The sequence below is a fragment of the Callithrix jacchus genome, chromosome 22 (genome assembly GCF_049354715.1).
Source record: "Callithrix jacchus isolate 240 chromosome 22, calJac240_pri, whole genome shotgun sequence".
NCBI lineage: Eukaryota > Metazoa > Chordata > Mammalia > Primates > Cebidae > Callithrix > Callithrix jacchus.
In genome coordinates, this window is record NC_133523.1 from 6459999 (window position 1) to 6480569 (window position 20571).

At 45.4% G+C, this 20571-nt stretch overlaps 1 protein-coding gene across 1 annotated transcript in view; it reads left to right on the forward strand.

Annotated features, from left to right (window-relative positions):
* Positions 1–8973: 8973 nt before the first annotated feature.
* Positions 8974–20571, forward strand: part of ADGRE1 (adhesion G protein-coupled receptor E1) — a 40777-nt gene continuing 29179 nt past the window's right edge. Inside the window, exons 1-4 of the mRNA XM_054250208.2 lie at positions 8974–9159; positions 16706–16852; positions 17643–17798; positions 18251–18370. Of these exons, the coding sequence (XP_054106183.2) occupies positions 9069–9159; positions 16706–16852; positions 17643–17798; positions 18251–18370 (514 nt within the window). The 5' untranslated portion in view covers positions 8974–9068. The remainder of the gene's footprint in view (positions 9160–16705; positions 16853–17642; positions 17799–18250; positions 18371–20571) is intronic.

Sequence of the window (20571 nt, forward strand, 5' to 3'; positions counted from 1 at the left end):
AGTTGAACAGGAGAAAAATATTTAAGAGATGTATTGTACAACATGGTTACTGTAGTTAGTAACAATGAATGATGTAGCATATCCTTGAAAACTGCTAAGAGGGTTGATGTAACTATTCTTACCACAAAAAATAATAATTGCATGCAAAGGAATAGATAGGTTTATTGCCTCAGTTTAGCCATTCCACTGTCTATACATATCTCAAAACATCATGTTGTACCCCATAAATATCTGCAATTTAATTTGTCAATTCAAAAAAGAATTTTTTTTTTTTGAGATGGAGTCTTGCTCTGTCACCCAAGCTGAGCGCAATGGGTCAGCCTAGGCTCACTGCAACATCCACCTCCTGGGTTCGAGTGATTCTCCTGCGTGAGTCTCCTGAGTAGCTGGGATTACAGGAACCCACCCCAATACCCGGCTACGTTTTGTATTTTTAGTAGAGACGGGGTTTCACCATGTTGGGTCAGGATGATCTCAATCTCCTGACCTTGTGATCTGCCCGCCTTGGCCTCCCAAAGTGCTGGGATTACAGACATGAGCCACCGTGCCTGGCCCACAATCCTCTATTTTGGGAAATTGAATTTATCAAATAAATCTTCAGCCAACAGCTGTTGAGCACGATGTTAACATCACACGTAGGAAAGTTACGTTTTCTAGGATCTGACATTTTCAGCAATCAAGAATTACTATATTTTTTCAAATATACTGTAGTATATATTAAAAACAGCATATTTGTAAAATATAGTAATCTGGAAAGATCCGTACTGAAAACAGAACACTGTAAGTAGAATGATGTCTTCTTTTGTTTTCGAAGTCGATATACTAGAGCAATGTAAAAAATAATAATAAAGGCGAGATATTTATTTCATGGCAACATTATCTCAGGGTAAATGCTGCAGCCACAAGCATCACCAGCTGGTATTCTTGGGGCCAGCGGGGAAAGAATGGAGGCACAAAGAGAAAGCCATTGATGAATCTGGCTGGACATGGTGGCTCATGCCCGTAATCCCAATGCTTTGGGAGGCCAAGGCAGGAGGATCACCTGAGGCTGGGCATTCCGGACCAGCCTGGCCAACATGGCGAAACCCTGTCGCTACTAAAAGTACAAAAATTAGCTAGAGCATGGTATGCACACCTGTAATCCCAGCTACTATTTGGGAGGCAGAAGTTGCAGTGAGCCGAGATTGTGCCACTGCACTCCAGCCTGGGCAACAGAGTGAGACTCCATCTCAAAAAAAAGAAAAAGAAAAAGAAAAAAGAAAGCCATTTGTGAATCTTTTTTTTTTTTTTTGAGACAGAGTTTCACTCTTGTTGCCCAGGGTGGAGTTCAGTAGCACAATCTTGGCTCACTGCAAACTCTGCCTCCTGGGTTCAAGCAATTCTTTTGCTTCAGCCTCCCTAGTAGCTGGGATTACGGGCACATGCCACCATGCCTGGCTAATTTTGTATTTTTAGTAGAGATGGGGTTTCTTCATGTTGGTCAGGCTGGTCTTGAACTCCCGACCTCAGGTGATCTGCCTGCCTCAGCCTCCCAATGTGCTGGGATTACAGGAGTGAGCCACCTGAATCTTTTTTTCAGTGACAATAACTCCAAAGTTGGTAGTTTGCTTTGCAAAGAAGAAAAGGGGAAGGCACGGTGGCTCAACGCCTATAATCCCAGCACTTTGGGAGGCCGAGGCGGGTGGATCACGAGGTAAAGAGGTCGAGACCAACCTGGTCAACATGGTGAAACCCCGTCTCTACTAAAAATACAAAAAACTTAGCTGGGCATGGTGGCGCGTGCCTGTAATCCCAGCTACTCGGGAGGCTGAGGCAGGAGAATTGCCTGAACCCAGGAGGCGGAGGTTGCGGTGAGCTGAGACGCGCCATTGCACTCCAGCCTGGGTAACAAGAGCGAAACTCCGTCGCAAAAAAAAAAAAAAAAGAAAGAAAAGGGGAAGGCAGAAACACGTAGAACTTTTCTAAGAACTGGGGGATGTTCTTTGAACCTCCTTTGCAGCTTGTAGCAGATGCTATCAGTGGCTGCCCACACCCATGACCTAACTTAACACATTTATATGCCCTAGCTTGACACTGATACAGAAACCAGGAAGAAATTATTTAGGCAGAGAGTGAGGGCAAGAGGGTCCTCGGTAAGGTTGCTCTTTTAATAAGAAGCAGCCCCCAAATCATTTCTTTTCTAGCAAAGAGCAGCCTGAAAAGTCAGGCTGCAGATGTAAAAAAACAAGCTGGAAGCTTGCACGGGTGAATGCCAGCAGCTATGCCAATAGGAAAAGGCTACCGGGAGCCAGCCATGTTCAACATGGGGGCTCCATCTGCCCTTTTCTTTGTCAACCACGTGTGCAGTAAAGGAACAGGCAACATGGCCCTGGCCAGGTAGAGACCCCATCTGCATAATAAAATATTAGAGTGGGCAGCCAGCCTCTTTGCAATGTATGTAAATGGCACGCTTGGTTGAACCAATCGTTGGGCCTTATGTAAATCAGATACCACCACCTAAAGCTCATCTATAAAACCCCATGCATTTCACCATAGAACTGGAAGATCCATTTGGCAGCCCTCTCTCTCTGCAAGGGAGAGCGCTCTTGCCAATCTGCTTCTTTTTTTTTTTTTTTTTTCTTTCCTGAAATGGAGTCTCACTCTGTTGCTCAGGCTGGAGTGCAGTGGCACAATCTCAGCTCAGTGCAACCTCTGCTTCCCAGGTTCAAGCAATTCTTCTGCCTCAGCCTCCCAAGTAGCTGGAATTACAGGCACCTGCCACCATGCCCAGCTAATTTTTGTTTTTTTTTTTTTAGTAGAGATGGGCTTTCCCCATGTTGGCCAGGCTAGTCTCAAACTCCTGATCTCAGGCGATCCACCCATCTCGGCCTCCCAAAGTACTGGGATTACAGGCACAGCCACTGCACCCATCCTAAACCTCTGCTCGAAAACTTATTCCTTGTATGTCTGCATTTTTTATTTCCTTGCCACGAGGCAATGAACCTTGGGTATTACCCCAGCTGAATGACAACACTTCAACATCTGCCAGGCACTACGTTTTGTTATCAGAGGGATTATACCAACTGGAGCCCATTCTATCTGCTTGGAGGCCAGGCCTGAAGTTTCAAGTGGTTGATGCCCCCTGGGAGCAAGCCTCCAGTCAACTAATGACTGACAGTAGGTGGGGTATAAATACCTCAGCTCCCCTACCCCTCAGGTGGAATAACTGAAGAGTATGTTCCATGCTGCTCCCCAGATGTCCCCGGGGAGGTTAAGCTCCACTTTCTCACCATGGAACTTGTTTGAAGACACACCCAGAATTGGCTCTTTGCTTTTCCTGTTTCATGTTCTCCCTCGCCAGCTGGTGTATTCTGGGGTCACCTTCTTAATAAACGACTTTTGCTAGAATCCTTGTCTGAGGGTCTGCACTTGTGAGACCCTGAGATGTTACCAGTTATCAGAGAGAGTTAGGAAGCTGGGAATAGGGTGGAAGTGTTGCTGTCGAGTGGTCAGATAGAGGGCGATCTGAAGGGAAATAAGATGATTAAAGCTCTCAACTTTGGAGTCAGAGGGTCCTGGGTTCAAATCTCAGGTCTGAGAGATCTTGGACAAGTGACAAGTCCTCTGCAAGCCTAAGTTTCCATTTTGTTGGTGAACGGAGGGAGGGAGGGGAATTCCTACTTTACAAGGTTGACATGATACTGAAATTGCATTATGTTGGCGGTGTGACTAGCACAGTGCCTGGTACCTGTGATTGTGATGGCGGTTTTTATAAGGGGAGACTGAAAAGAGACCCTAAAGGCTGAGATTTGCTTCACTGGAGGCGGGAGATGGAAGCTTGTTTATTGGGTGCAATGAAAGAAGGTGTTGAGAACTGGGAGATAGACTGGTGGGAAAGAGAGAAAGAATGGGAAGGAGAGGGAGAAAATAGTACAAATCAGGCAGATTAAGCTCTCTTTATTGTGGAGAAACGGGGAAATGAAGATTTTCTAGGCTGTCTTTTAGTGGCAGCAACTCAGCCAAAGGTGCTCTGATGTCCCGGCAGAATTGAGCAACTCTGGCCCCGCCTTCCCCTCTTCCTACACCTTCTGTTACTGAAAACCCGTGGTCAGTAGAAAAGCTGCTTCTCTTTGAATGACAGAACCACAGCATAATGCATGGCTTCAACCTGCTCCTCTTCTGGGGTGAGTGTGAGGCTGAAGGGGGGCTGGGGAGGCCTGGGTTGGAAACAGGCTTCAGAGAAAAGGGACAGCCATGAATGATCCAGACAAGAAAGAGGTCATAATTCTAGGCTGGCTGCTGCAAACACCTTTATTCCAGGAACCTTCGACAAAACTCCATAGCTCAGGGGAGTCCATCTTTCAGGACAGATTTTCTTTATAGTCATTCATTTGACCTGTGTTTCCTGAGCACATCCTGCTATCAAGTGCTGTTCTAGGCACCAGAAGTTATAGCAGTGAGGAAGAAAAAGACTGTTCCTGCAGAGGTTGATATTCTCATGGGTAGGAGAAGACAGGAAAGAAGGGACGGACGGTCATAGCCCACTAAACACTGTTGTAACTTCTTTAAACATAGAACATATCCAATTGTCAAATGTTCTAAACATAGAGCATTTCTATGACATTGGGTCATTATTAATTCTATTTTGCAAAGACGAAAACTGAGGCAAACGAGATAAAATAATTTTCCCAAGACCACTTAGTCAATAAGACGTAGAGCCAGGATTTCAACCCAGGCAGTCTGATTTCAGAGTTTGTAAGCTTTTTTACTGCACTATGTTTCCCCAAATAATAAGTAAATGGTGGAATTCTAGGTAGTGATAAGTGTTATGAAAGAAGTTGTCTAGAATGTGGTTGGGGGTTATGTGGAAGGGAGAAGTCTGGGGTTGAGGAGGGGCAATTTGCGCTGAGTCCTGAACAATGAGATAGACCTGTCCTGTCTGCTCTTATTTCTCTTTCTTCAGGTGTCATTTTGTCTCAGCTTTGTTTACCTTCCATGTTACTGTTTTTTCTTCTATGTCTTGTGTGTTTTGGTCACTGGATCAAATTTAAGAATGGAGGATATAGGGGGACATCTTCTTCTTTTTCTTTTTTTTTTTTCAGATGTTATCTCACTCTGTTGCCAGGCTGGAGTGCAGTGGCACGATCTCAGCTCACTGCAACCTCTGCCTCCTGGGTTCAAGCGATTCTCCTGCCTCAGCCTCCCGAGTAGCTGGGATTACAGGTGCATACCAGCACATCTGGCTAATTTTTGTATTTGTAGTTGAGTTGGGGTTTCACCATGTTGATGAGGCTGGATGGTCTTGAACTCCTGACCTCATGTGATCCACTTGCCTCGGCCTCCCAAAGTGCTGGGATTACAGGCGCGAGCCACTGCGCCTAGCCAGGGGACATCTTCTAAGTAGCAAGTGTGGGTTTTTTCTGCTGTTGTACAGTACTTCTGATTCCCCTATTTTACCAAGGAGGAAACTGAGGCACAAAGAGATTATATAACTTTCTCAAGGCCACACAGTCATTAAGTGGCGAAGCCAGATTTTTAAAACCAAGCATTTTGACTCCAGACTTTGAATACCTGAACTGTATGTTTGATTGCCTCTAAAATAATTAATGAATGAGCAAAATAATTTTTGTTAGTAATAATAAGTGGAATTCGGGAGTTTGAGTGTGTAGGAGTTGTTGACTGGCAGGCTACATTAGAAGAAATCGGTGGCCTGTGGACGTCAAACGTAGGAATGCAGAGTGGCTATTTTGGGGTGTTGGCAATGGTATTAACCATTAACATTCCTTATTCTGCCCTGAAGTTAATTAGCAAAGAGTTGTGATGATAGTAATGATAATAATGGTGATGATGATAATGATGATGGTGGTGACAATAGTGATGATGAAGACAGTGATGGTAATGATGGGAATAGTGATGATGATGGTGGTGGTGATGAAGAAGATGGTGATGGTGATGATGATGATGATGGTGGTGACAATAGTGATGATGAAGACAGTGATGGTAATGATGGGAATAGTGATAATGATGATGGTGGTGACAATAGTGATGATGAAGACAGTGATGGTAATGATGGGAATAGTGATAATGATGATGGTGGTGACAATAGTGATGATGAAGACAGTGATGGTAGTGATGGGAATAGTGATAATGATGGTGGTGGTGACAATAGTGATGATGAAGACAGTGATGGTAATGATGGGAATAGTGATAATGATGATGGTGGTGACAATAGTGATGATGAAGACAGTGATGGTAATGATGGGAATAGTGATAATGATGATGGTGATGACAATAGTGATGATGAAGACAGTGATGGTAATGATGGGAATAGTGATAATGATGATGGTGGTGACAATAGTGATGATGAAGACAGTGATGGTAATGATGGGAATAGTGATAATGATGATGGTGGTGACAATAGTGATGATGAAGACAGTGATGGTAATGATGGGAATAGTGATAATGATGATGGTGGTGACAATAGTGATGATGAAGACAGTGATGGTAATGATGGGAATAGTGATAATGATGATGGTGGTGACAATAGTGATGATGAAGACAGTGATGGTAATGATGGGAATAGTGATAATGATGATGATGGTGGTGATGATGAAGAAGATGGTGATGGTGATGATGATGATGATGGTGATGGAGACGATGATGGTGACAGTGATAATGATGGCAATGATGATGATGATGGTGCAGGAGACCTAAATGCTGCAGGGCTGCATTGCCTTTAAACATTAAAAAATAAATTGCCGGCTGGGCGCGGTGGCTCACGCCTGTAATCCCAGCACTTTGGGAGGCCGAGGTGGGTGGATCATGAGGTCAAGAGATCGAGACTATCCTGGTCAACATGGTGAAACCCCGTCTCTACTAAAAATACAAAAAATTAGCTGGGCGTGGTGGCACGTGCCTGTAATCCCAGCTACTCAGGAGGCTGAGGCAGGAGAATTGCCTGAACCCAGGAGGCGGAGGTTGCGGTGAGCCGAGATTGCGCCATTGCACTCCAGCTTGGTTAACAAGAGCGAAACTCCGTCTCAAAAAAAAAAGAAAATGAATTGCCCTAACCTCTCATGAAATTTTAATACCGTATATCTATATATGTATTTTCTGCATATTCATATGTATCTTATACATAAAAGAGTAAGTTTTAAAAAATCTCTTCCTGGCTAGGCATGATGGCTCACGCCTGTAATCCCAGCACTGTGAGAGGCCGAGGCAGGTGGATCACAAGGTTAGGAGTTCGAAATCATCCTGAACATGATGAAACCCTGTCTCTAATACAAATACAAAGATTAGCTGGGTGTGGTGGTGCGTGCCTGTAGTCCCAGCTACTCAGGAGGCTGAGGCAGGAGAATTGCTTGAACCTAGGAGGCGGAGGTTTCAGTGAGCCAAGATCCCACCATTGCACTCCAGCCTGGGTGACAGAGCGAGACTGTCTAAAAAAAATAATAATAATCTCTTCCTTGAGAACCAAGAACAAAGTTTGGGTCTTTTTGGGGAGGTATCACCCCTTTTGAGAATGCATGCTTCAATGTATGTTTTTGAAAATCAACCAGAATTTTCTTTTTTTTGAGATGGAGTCTCACTCTGTAGCCCAGGCTAGAGTGCAGTGGTGCAACCTCGGCTCACTGCAACCTCTGACTCCTGGGTCCTGATTCAAGCAATTCTCTTGCCTCAGCCTCCTGAGTAGCTGGGATTACAGGCACGTGCCACCACACCCAGCTAATTTTTGTATTTTTATTTATTTTTTTTTTTGAGGCTAAGAAACATTATTATTATTATTATTATTATTTTGGAGACAGAGTCTCGCTTTGTCACCGGGCTGCAGTGCAGTGGCGCAATGTTGGCTCACTGCAACCTCCACCTCCCAGGTTCAAGTGATTCTCCTGCCTCAGCCTCCCGAGTAGCTGGGACTATAGGAGTGTGCCACCACGCCCAGCTAATTTTTGTATCTCTTTAGCAGAGACAGGGTTTTACCATGTTGGCCAGGATGATCTCGATCTCCTGACCTAGTGATCTACCTGCCTTGGCCTCCCAAAGTGCTGGGATTACAGGTGTGAGCCACTGCACCCAATGTATTTTTAATAGAGACAGGGTTTCACCATGCTGGCCAGGCCGGTCTTGAAATCCTGACCTCGTGATCTGCCCGCCTTGGCCTCCCAAAGTGCTGGGATTACAACTGTGAGCCACCACGCCTAGGCAGAACTTTTTTTTTTAGAGACAGGGTCACCTAGGTTGGAGTGCATTGGCACGATCTCAACGTCGGCTCACTGCAGTCTCAAACTCCTGGGCTCAAGCAATCCTCCCACCTCAGCCTCCTGAGTAGCTGGGGTTACAAGGTGTCACTACCACCTGGCTAATTAAAAAAAAAATTTTTTTTTGACAAAGTCTTACTGTGTTGCCCAGGCTTGTCTAAAACTGCTGATCTCAAGTGATCTTCCCAACTCAGCCTCCTGAGTAGCTGGGGCTACAGGCATGTGCCACCATGCCCAACTCATTTTTGCATATTTTGTAGAGATGGGGTTTCGCCATATTGCCCATGCTGGTGTTGAACTCCTGGGCTCAAGTGATCTACCCACCAATGACCTCTCGAAGTGCTGGGATTACAGGTGTGCACTACAGTGCTTAGCCTGGAACTATTTAATCAAAAAGAAGAAGAAGAAGAAGAAGAGGAAGAAGAAAGATAAGAGGAGGAGGAGGAGGAGGGGGAGGAGGGGGAGGAGGAGGAGGAGGAACAAGAGGAAGAGGAAGAAGAAGAAGAAGAACAGGAAGAAGAAGAAGAAAGGAGAAGAGAAGGAGGAGGAGGAGGAGGAGGAGGAGAAGGAAGAAGGAAGAAGGAAGAAGGAAGAAGGAAGAAGGAAGAAGGAAGAAGGAAGAAGAAAGAAGAAAGAAGACAGACAAAATGAAAAAAAACCCAAAGTGCCAAGAATCAGGAATGGTCACTGATATGCTTATGCAAAATAGTGTATGTTTGTTCCTTCACTGAGTTTGTCATCTAGCCACTTCAAACCTGTTTCTGTGAGGCCAAGCCAAAAGCAATTTTGCGGGTTGAGCCCAAAAGGGTTTTATTTTTTTGGTGGTTCATGGCGTTTTTCTTTTTTCTCTTCACAGGGTGTTGTGTTATGCACATCTGGGAAATGCACACAGGACCCACACTGAAACCAACAACAAAAAGTAAGTTGGCCAGAGAGAATGCTGATGCCTGATACGGTGGAGAATGCTTTCTCCCCAGGAAAAATCCTGGGAAATTAAGCCTCATCCAGATGCTTGCTGGAAGCTAGTAAGTGGCAGAGCAAGGGTTAACATGCAGGTCTCCTGATTCTAGCTCCAGGCTCCTTCCTTTGTGCTTAGAATTGCTGCTCGGGCAAATCGCACAACCTCTCTGAACTTCAGTCTCCCAAGCTGTGAAGTACAGATAACAGTAGGGATGTTCTGTAACTTAAGTTTAAAAAGGTAGCTTTGGAACCCACCTGGTATGTAGCGTGAGCTTCATCAATGGCAGTGTGTTAAGAGTAGGGATGGAATTTACTGAAACTACAACTCAGTGTGAAGAAACGTAAGTGACAGCCAGGTGCAGGGGCTCGCGCCTGTAATCCCAGCACTTTGGGAGGCTGAGGCAGAGGGATCACCTGAGGTCAGGAGTTTGAGACCAGCCTGGCCAACATGGTGAAACCCTGTCTCTACTAATAACACACAAATGAGCCAGGTGTGGGGGTGCACGCCTGTAATCCCAGCTACTTGGGAGGCTGAGGCAGGAGAACCACTTGAACCCTGAAGGCGGAGTGGCATTGAACTGAGATCACACCGTTGCACTCCAGCAAGAGAGAAAACTCCGTCTCAGAGAAAAAAAAGAAAAAGCGTGAGTGACTTTGTGTTTTGTTAAATACTCTCATGTCTACATAAGCTCTTGCTGGATAAGGAAGAAAGACATTGTCAGTTCTTAGTTGTTGATACAGTTTAGCTGTGTCCCCACCCAAATCTCACCTTGAATTGTAAAAATCCCTGTGTCAAGGGCGGGGCCAATGTGGAGATAACTGGATCATGGGGGATGGTTTCCCTCTACTGTTCTCATGGTAGTGAGTAAGTCTCCTGAGATCTGATGGTTTTATCAATGGGAGTTCCCCTGCTGCCATGCCTCCATCATCACAGGCTTCCCCGTTGGATTCGGCAATTAAAGCCACTTTACAGATGAGAAAACCAAGGCCCAGAGAGCATTTGGTGATCAAAGCTGTGAAGAGACCACATTTTGGGGGCTATGACCGTGAACCTGGGCCCCAACTCTCCTGTTTTCTGTCCAAATGACCCAACAGCTTCTCTGAGCCTCGGTTTCCTCATGTGTACCATGGGCGGAGGGTGGTACCCACTTCCTGGGCTCTTTTGGTTTTTGTTTTGAGATGGAGTCTTGCTCTGTCCTCGTCCCACAAGGCTGGGCTGTTAACTGGGCTTGGGTGGGTTTGAGTTGTGAGGGAGTGGGCTAGAGGAAGAGGATGATGGGGAGCTCACAGCACTAAGGGACCACAGGTGATCAAATGCTGGAAATGTGCAGACAAATGTTGCCTCTGCAGGTGAAAGAGAAAGCTGGAAATGAGACGAGAGATACCACCAGAGGCCTCGTGCAGGGAAGGGAAATAAATAGGGTGCATTATAGGAGCAAAGAACTTGGATCTCAAAACTGAACATGTGACAAACACAGGGTGAATAATGTCACAATCACGATAATCTATTCCTTATTTATTTATTTATTTATTTTGAGATGAAATCTCACTCTGTCACCCACGCTAGACTTGATCTCTGCTCATTGCAACCTCCACCTCCCAGATTTCAGCAATTCTTCTGCCTCAGCCTTTCCAGTAGCTGAGATTACAGGTGCACACCACCATGCCCAGCTAATTTTTGTATATATATGTCTTTTGAGATTGAGTCTCACTCTGTCACCCAGGCTGGAGTGCAGTGGCATGATGTCAGCTCACTGCAACTTCCGCCTCCTGGGTTTCAGCCATTCTCCTGGCGTAGCCTCCCAAGTAGCTGGGATTACAGGTGTGCACCATCACACCCGGCTAATTTGTGTATTTTTTAGTAGATATGGGGTTTCACCTTGTTGGCCAGACTGGTCTCGAACTCCTGACCTCAGGTGATCCACCCAGCTTGGCCTCCCAAAGTGCTGGGATTACAGGTATGAGCCACCGCACCCAGCCATTCCTTCTGTTTTTATGACACATTTTCATTTTTTCATACTACCAATTGGTGTTGGCATTATGGTTGGTTCCTCTCTTTTCACTCCTCACATCCAATCCATTGGCAAATTTTGTTAGCATTGCTTTAAAAAAAATCCCAATTTGCATTCCCTCTATTGCTCCCCTCTGGGTTGTATCTACTGACGTCGTTTACCTGGACAAGTGCAGTCACCCCCTCCTTGATCAATTTGCTTCTGATCTTCTATAGTTCATCTTCCAACCAGTGGCCAGGAGGCTTATGTTAAAACTTATGCTGTGTCCCTACTCTGCTCTAGATCCTCCCATGACTCCCATCTTTCTTTGATACAAAGCCCAAGTTCACTCTTCACAACAGTCAAGATGTGGAATCAGGCCAGGTGCAGTAGCGCACGCCTGTAATCCCAGCACTTTGAGAGGTCGAGGCAGGCAGATCACCTAAGGTCAGGAGTTTGAGACCAGCCTGGCCAACATGGCAAAACCCCGTCTCTACTAAAAATACAAAAATTAGCCTGGTGTGGTGGTGTGCACCTGTAATCCCAACTACTTGGGAGGCTGAGGCAGGAGAATCGCTTGAACCCAGGAGGCAGAGGTTGCAGTGAGCCAAGATTGCGCCACTGTACTCCAGCCTGGGTGACAGAACAAGACTCCGTCTCAAAATAATAATAATAATAAAGACAGGAGATCAAATTAAGTGTCCATTGACATACGAAAGGATGAACACAGTGTGGTCTGCATACACAGTGGGATGCTATTTGGCCATAAAAAGAATGAAATTCTGTAATTTGTAGCAACATGGATGAAACTGGAGGTCATCATGTTAAGTAAAATAAGCCAGGCACAGAAAGACAAATATGTCCTGACTCATACGTGGTTGTCCTATTGTGCTACTGAGCACTAGATGTTATTCCTTCCATCTAACTGTATTTTTGTTTCTGTTTTTTCTTGAGACGGAGTTTCGCTCTTGTTGCCCATGCTGGACTGCCATTGGCATGATCTTGGCTCACCGCAACCTGCTCCTCCCAGGTTCAAGCGATTCTCCTGCCTCACACTCCCAAGTAGCTGGGATTACAGGCATGTGCCACCATGCCTGATTAATTTTGTATTTTCAGCAGAGATAGGGGTTTCTCCATGTTGGTCAGGCTGGTCTTGAACTCCTGACCTCAAGTGATCCACCTGCCTTGACCTCCCAAAGTTCTGGGATTACAGACATGAACCACCGTGCCTGGCCCTAACTGTGTTTTTGTACTAACTAACCAACCCCTCTTTATTTCCCTTCCCCACTACCCTTCCTGGCCTCTGGTAATTATCATTCTGCTCTCTACCTCCATTAGACCATCATTATTACTATTTTAGCTCCCACATAGGAATGAGAACACGCAATATCTGTTTTTCTGTGCCTGGCTTATTTCACGAATGTAGTGTCCTCCAGTTCCATCCATGTTTCTGCAAATGATAGGATTTCTTATGGTTGAATGATCTTCCATTGAGTACATATCCCACATCTTCCTTAACCATTCATCCACTGATGGACACTTAGACTGATTCCATCTCTTGAATGTACTTTGGATTTTGAAAGGTCTGGCTCTGCTGCTCTCTAGCTGTGTGTCTTTGGATAAGTTGCTCAATCACTTTGAGGCATGTTCTTTTCACATATGGGTATAGGGAATTGTGTTCATTTTCTATGGCTGCTGTAACAAATTGCCACAAACTTGGCGGCATAAAACAACAAAAACTTCTCTATCATTCTGGAGGTCAGATGTCTGAAATGGGTCCCACTGGGCTAAAATAGAGGCTTTGGCAGGGCTGTGTTCCTTCTGGATGCTGTATAAGAAAACCTATTTTCTCTTTCTTTGTTTCTTTCTTTCTCTTTCTTTCTTTCCTTCTTTCTTTCTTTTCTTTCTTTCTTTTTTTGAGAGGAGTCTTACTCTGTCACCCAGGCTGGAGTGCAGTGGTGTGATCTCAGTTCACTGCAACTTCCACCTCCCAGTTCAAGCGATTATCTTGCCTCAGCCTCCCGAACAGCTGGGACTACAGGTGCCCACCACCACGCCTGGCTATTTTTTTTGTATTTTTAGTAGAGACGGGTTTTCATCATTTTAGTCAGGCTGGTCTCGAACTCCTGACCTCGCGATCTGCCCACCTCAGCCTCCCAGAGTACTGGGATTGCAGGCATAAGCCACCACTCCCAGCCGAGAGAACCTATTTTCTTACCTTTTCCGGTATCTAAGGCCAACCACATTCCTTGGCTCATGTCCCTTTTCCCCATCTTCAAAGCCAGCAATGGCTGGTCAGATCTTTCTCACATCACATCACTCTTACAATGCCTTTCTTGGCTTCAGCTTTCACTTAAAAAGACTCTTGTGGTTACATTGCTTGCCCCTGGATGATCCAGGATAATCTCCCCATTTTGAAATCAGCTGATCAGCAAACTTAATTCCACCTGCAACCTTCATTCCCTTTTTGCCATGGAGCATAACATAGTCACAGGTTTCAGGATTAGAACGTGGTCATCTTGGAAGGGTCTGTTATTCTGCCTGCCACAAGAATGATAGCATCAATGAGCCTCTTCCCTAGCACCTGGGAGCCTGCCTCCACCTGTGGTCTTGTCCTTCTGAAGCTCACAGTGTGCTGGTGAAGGTGGCCACGAAGGAGAGAATCACTGAAACAATCAAGCAGTCACCATTTTGATAAATTCCATAGAAGAGGAGCTCAGGGGCTGTAGAGGAGTCAGAGAAGGCTTCTTGGATGAAGTGATGTTAAAGCAAGACCTGAAGAATGAAATGAATGAAAGCTGGCCAGGCAAAGTAGAGGCAGAGGGAACAGCATGTGCAAAAGTCCTGTGGTAGGAAGGCTAGAAATGGAGAACAGGCCAGGCGCGGTGGCTCACGCCTATAATCCCAGCACTTTGGGAGGCCGAGGGGGGTGGATCACGAGGTCAAGAGATCGAGACCATCCTGGTCAACAAAGTGAAACTCTGTCTCTACTAAAAATACAAAAATTAGCTGGGCATGGTGGTGTGCACCTGTAGTCCCAGCTACTCAGGAAGCTGAGCAGGAGAATTGCTTGAACCCAGAAGGCGGAGGTTGCGGTGAGCCAAGATCATGCCATTGCACTCTAGCCTGGGTAACAAGAGTGAAACTCCGTCTAAAAAAGAAAGAAAGAAAAGAAAAGAAAAGACAGAAAGAAAGAAAGAAAGAAAGAAAGAAAGAAAGAAAGAAAGAAAGAAAGAAAGAAAGAAAGAAATGGAGAACAGAGAAACTGGCATGATGAGGCTGAATGATGTGGTTGGGTTTGGTCACTGGGGATTTTGCAGCTCATGCTGAGTAATTTGAGTTTTATTTCTAGGGAGAACAGGGAGCATTATAGGTGCATTCAGAGATGACCATGGTGTAGAGTAGATGATTGTGAAGGGCAATGGAGTATGTAGAAATGTTGAATTCAGAGGAAGATCTGGCTCAGGCATAGCCAAAGTGGTGGAGTGAAATGGGCAATTGTCAAATGATATTTGGGGCAGGGGATCAACAGGGCTTGGAGGCTTACTGGATGTGGTGGTAAACTGACGTACAGAGAGGCCCCAGGACTGGATTGGCTAGGATAGAGTCATGATTGTTCCCAAACAGATAAAATAACTATGAATGAAACAATTTAGATGTTTACTTTTCTCTGACTAATAAATCACCACCTTGAAGATGGACCAGGGTGGTGGGACAACCCTGCCTAGGAGGTCATCCCATCTCCCAAGTTCCTTTTGTCTTGTTGCCTCTCCAACCTTAGGTGTGAACCTCATCCCCAGTGGTTGGGAATAGATCACCCTCCTCTGTGCATCTTCCAGCCCAGGTGAAAAGAGAGAGGAAGTATAGAGTATGCTCTTTCTTTTCAAGGACATGACCAGATGGTACACACATCACTTCTATTCATTCTCGTTGGCTAGATTTTCGTCCTGTGGCCACACCTAGCTGCAGGAGAAGCTGGGAATGCAGTCCTCAACTGGATGGTTATATTATTACAAGGAGGAGGGTGGAATGGGTCTGGAGGAGCAGCTACCATTCTTGGCTTTGAGGTTTGCTGCTGGAACTTGAACTCAAGTCTGCCTTGTCCCAAAACTTGCACTTTTGACTCTCTTACTTTTCTGTCTAGTGCTTGGATGTTCATGGTATGATCCATGGACCAACAGAATGGGCATCCTCCAGGGACTTGTTAGAAATACAAAATCTCAGGCTCCCTTCCCCAGACCTGCTGAATCAGCATCTGATTTTGCAAGATGTTCTTGGAATCCAAAGGGAGGAAGATGATACTGGTCTGTATCATGACCACACTTTGGGTAGCAAGGATCCAGAACAGTGCTTCTCAAACTTCCCCGTGCACACACATCACCTGGGATCTTGTTCAAATGCAGATTCGGATTCAGTGGATTTTGCATTTCCATCTAACTCCCAAGCAATGCTCACGTGGCTGACCCGTAGACCCTACTCTGAGTAGCAAGGGTCTAGGGTCTTCGAGGTACATGATTAAATATGATTGGCTGCTGTATCAGTTTCCTAGGGCTGCTTAAAACAACAGAAGTGAGCCGGGTGCAGTGGCTCACGCCTGTAATCCTAGCACTTTGGGAGGCTGAGGTGGGTGGATCACCTGAGGTCAGGAGTTCAAGACCAGCCTGGCCATCATGGTGAAACTCCATCTTTAAAAATAAATAAATAAATAAAAAGAAAAGAAAAAGAAGAGCCAGATGCGGTGGCTCAAGCCTGTAATCCCAGCACTTTGGGAGGCCGAGGTGGGTGGATCACGAGGTCGAGAGATCGAGACCATCCTAGTCAACATGGTGAAACCCCGTCTCTACTAAAAATACAAAAAATTAGCTGGACATGGTGGCGCGTGCCTGTAATCTCAGCTACTCAGGAGGCTGAGGCAGGAGAATTACCTGAACCCAGGAGGCAGAGGTTGCGGTGAGCCGAGATCGCGCCATTGCACTCCAGCCTGGGTAACAAGAGCAAAACTCCATCTCAAAAACAAACAAACAAACAAAAGTTTATTCTCTTGAAGTTCTGGCATCCAGAAGTGTGAAATCAAAGTATTGGCAGGGCCAGTTTTCCTCCAAAGGCTTTTGGGCAGAATCTGTTCCATGCCTGTTTTAAAAAAAGGGTTTTGTTACTGCTGGCAATCCTTGGTGTTCCTCGGCTTCTAGACACACCACTCAGATCCCGGTTTTCATTGTTGGATGGCATCGTCCCTGTGCATGCCTGTGTCTCTTCTGTTCTTATAAGGACACCTGTGGCCCACCCTACTTCAGCACCGGTTCATCTTAACTTATGTCTTAATTACATCTACAAAGACACAGCTTCCAAATAAATTAAATTCACAAGTACCAGAATTTAGGACTTCAACATATCTTTCGGGGGGAACACAATCCAGCCCATTGTATGCCAACTTCCACCCTTGTATGCGGGTTCCCTTGCAGCCTCACTCTACTGCTCTAATCTTGTCTAAACTTTTTGTTACACACTGCATAGATGCAAATAAATGTAGAGAGACTACCGCGTGCCCAGCTTATGCCACCTGCACCAGCAGCATGGACAGTTACTACTGTACTTGCAAACAAGGCTTCCTGTCTAGCAACGGACAAAGACACTTCAAGGGTCCAGGAGTGGAATGCAAAGGTGAGTTCATGCCCCCTCAAACCCTCCAGCATTTGGTGGGAAAATCAAGTAAAAGCTGGCTGGGTATTGAATGTAGGTAATTCCCCTCAGCCCAACATGGTTGGTTGGCTTCCTTCCTTCCTTCCTTCCTTCCTTCCTTCCTTCCTTCCTTCCTTCCTTCCTTCCTTCCTTCCTCCCTCCCTCCCTCCCTCCCTCCCTTCCTTCCTCTCTCCCTCCCTCCCTCCCTTCCTCCCTCCATCCCTTTCTCCCTCCCTCTCCCCTTTCTGTTCCCTTCCCTTCTCTCTCTCCTTTCCCTTCTCTTCCCTTTCCTTTCTCTCTTCCCTTCCCTTTGCTTCCATTCCATTCCCTTCCCTTCCCTCTCTCCCTTCCCCTCCCCCTTACCCCCTCCCCTCTCCCCCCTTCCCCCTCCCCGCTTCCCTTCTTCTTTTCTTTTCTTCTCTCCCCACCCTCCCTCTCTCTGACCATGTAAATAATTCCTGGTCACTGTAAAATTTCATGAATGGTTGAGTTTCCTCACAATATGGTGGCTGGATTCCAAGGATAAGCATCCCAAGAGAATGAGGTAGAAATATATAATATTTTTATGACCTAGTGTCACTTCCACCATAGTCACAAGCATGCTCAGATTCAAGAAAGTGACATATATTGCATTGCTTAATGGAAGAAGGGCCAAAGTCACGTTGAATGAAGAGCATATGGGATGGGAGATACTGTTTTAACATTTTTTTTTTTGCAAAATACAGTTTTCTATCTAGAATAAGCAAATCTGTAACTCCAACTCTCTGTCCAGATATTGATGAATGTTCTCAAAGCTCCCAGCCCTGTGGTCCTAACTCAGTCTGCAAAAACCTGTTGGGGAGATACAAGTGCAGCTGTTTTCATGGTTTCTCTTCTCCCACTGGAAATGGCTGGATCTCAGGAAAGCCAGGCAATTTCTCCTGTACTGGTAATGCTCTCAGTCTCCCAAAGATGGGTCTTGGGTGGGAATCTATCAGGAAGGTGAGTTCATGTATTTCTTTTTTTTCCGTTTCTTTTCTTTTTTTTTTTTTGAGATGGAGTCTCACTCTGTTGCCCAGGCTGGAGTGCAGTGGTGTGCTCTCAGCTTTCTGCAACCTCTGCCTCCCAGGTCAAGCAATTCTCCTGCCTCAGCCTCCCAAGTAGCTGGGATTACAGGTGCATGCCACCACACCCCGCTAATTTTTGTATTTTTAAGTAGAGACAGGGTTTCATTGTGTTGGTCAGGCTGGTCTCGAACCCCTGACCTCATAATCCACCCTCCTCAGCCTCCCAAAGTGCTGAGATTACAGGTGTGAGCCACCACACCTGGCTTGAGTTCATATATTTCTGAACTTAGGCACCCAATTTCTTATCTACTCACACTCTTCCACTGCTTCTCAGACATCAATGAGTGCCTCACCAACGGGATCTGCCCTGAGCATTCTGACTGCGTCAACTTTATGGGAGGCTACCTTTGCAACTGTCAAGTCGGATTCATCTCTAGAAACTCCAGCTGTGAAGGTATAAATGACCATCTCTTTACTATTTGCCTACTTAATTAATTAAGGGTCATCTCGCTGGAAGACCATATGAGGAAGGGATTTTCTCATGTTAGTGATCAGAAATTGGGGCTCACAGATGTAAAAATATATAGTTGCCTATATCTTTTTCTATCCCTTTACTTTGAGCCTGGGTGTCTTTACATGTTAAGTAGGTCTCTTGCAGGCAGCACACGGTTGGGTCCCTTTTTTGTTTTAATCCAGTTTAACAATCTATATCTTTTAAGTGGAGCATGTAGGCCACTTCTGTTCAAGGTTAATATTGACATGTGAAGGCTTAGTTCCTGTCACAGTGTTGCTAGCTAGTTGCTTTGTAATCTCAATTGTGTAATTGCTTTATAGGATCTGTGGTCTATATGCAAATATTAAATGGAAGAGCTGGGATTTGAACTCCTGTTGAGATCCTACTATAAGTCAAACAGCGGTATCAGAATATAATGGGGTGCACTTGTCTTCAGACTGATATTTCCCCCAGGGAGCATAGGCAACATCTGCAGATATTTTTGATTGTCACAACTGGTGATGGTGGGGAGAGGTGCTGTGTGTGCTACAGGCATCTAATGGGAAGTCATCAGAGATGCTGCTAACATCCTATAATGTATGGAACATCCCCCACATCCAAGAATAATCTGGCCCTAAATGACAATAGTGCTGAGGTGGAAAAACCCTATTCTGGGGAGATCTAAAGTCCAGACCTTAGAACTTTCCCCTAAAGTAATTTGAATTAAGGCTTGAAAGTTATCTTTAAGCTTTTCTGTCTCTCCATATTAAAGCAGTCATCACACCTTGGGGAATCTATTTACTAAACATGTTTTGAGAGTAGGTGTGGCAGCTGACGCCTGTAATCCCAGCACTTTGGGAGGCTGGGACAGAAGTGCTTAAGACCAAGAGTTTGAGATCAGCTTGGGCAACCTACTGAGACCCTGTCTTTACAAAAAAAAAAAAAAAAAAAAAAAAAAGAGAGAAAATTATTTGGGTGTCGTGGCATGTGCCTGTGGTCCCAGCTACTGAAGAAGCTGAAGTGGGAGGATTGCTTGACACCAGGAGGTTGAGGCTGGAGTACACTGTGCTTGCATCACTGCACTCCGGCCTGGATGACAGAGCAAGACCTGGTCTCAAAAATAAATACATAAATAAATATGTGTTGAATTCCTCTGCTCTTTTCCATCCTTGGATCAGGCTTTATCATCACTGCAAAAGCCTCCTCTCTAGCCTCACCTTTTCCAGTCTTATTTCCTCCAATCAATCCTCTACACTCCAGCCAGAATGTTCTCACCAAAAAACAAGGGCTCCGTCTTCCTGTGTCGAGTGCATTGTTATTCTCCACATTCATTTACAGGGATGGTGTCTCCACTGAGAAAGGCAAAGTGTGATCAAGCCCTCATCATATCCCCCTGGCTTACTTGAAGAGATGTTTGAAGTCATCTCTGCCTTTGCTACTCTATTTGTAGTGGTTGGCTATCACTGGGTAAAAAATCACCCTAAAAGTTAGTGTCTAGAAACAACCACCATTTATTTAGCTCTTGATTCCATGAGTTGACAATTTAAGTGGTCTATTCTAGCCAGATCTTTTGGTCTCAACTGGTCTTGTTCTTGTGTCTGCAGTCAGCTGATCTTGGGTGGGCTTTGTCTTGTTGCCTCTCCAATCCCCATAGTTGGGAATGGATCACCCCACTCTGTCCATCTTCCAGCCTAGGTGAAAAGAGAGAGGAAGTATAGAGTCTGTTCTTTCTTTTCAAGAGCATGACCAAATAGTGCACACATCACTTCTATTTATTATCCTTGGCCAGATTTTCACCATGGGGCGACATGTCGCTGCAAGAGAAGCTGGGAATGCAGTTCTCAACTGGATCGTTATATTATTATATTGTTATATTATTACAAGGAGGAGGGAATGGGTCTCACGTGTCTGGGGCTCATCTGGGATGATTCATTTCCCTTCCACTTGGTCTTTTATTCTTCATTAGGCTAGTCAGGGGCTTGTTCATAGGACAGAGATCAGAGGCCCAAGAGACTGAACAGAAGCCAACGGGTCTCTGGAGGCCCAGGTTTGGAATTAGTGCCTCATTACTTCACTGTCTTCTATTGGTCAATGCAAGTCATAGGGCCAGATATATTTAAGGGGTAGAGAGACAGACTCCACCTCTTAGTGCACGGTGTGGT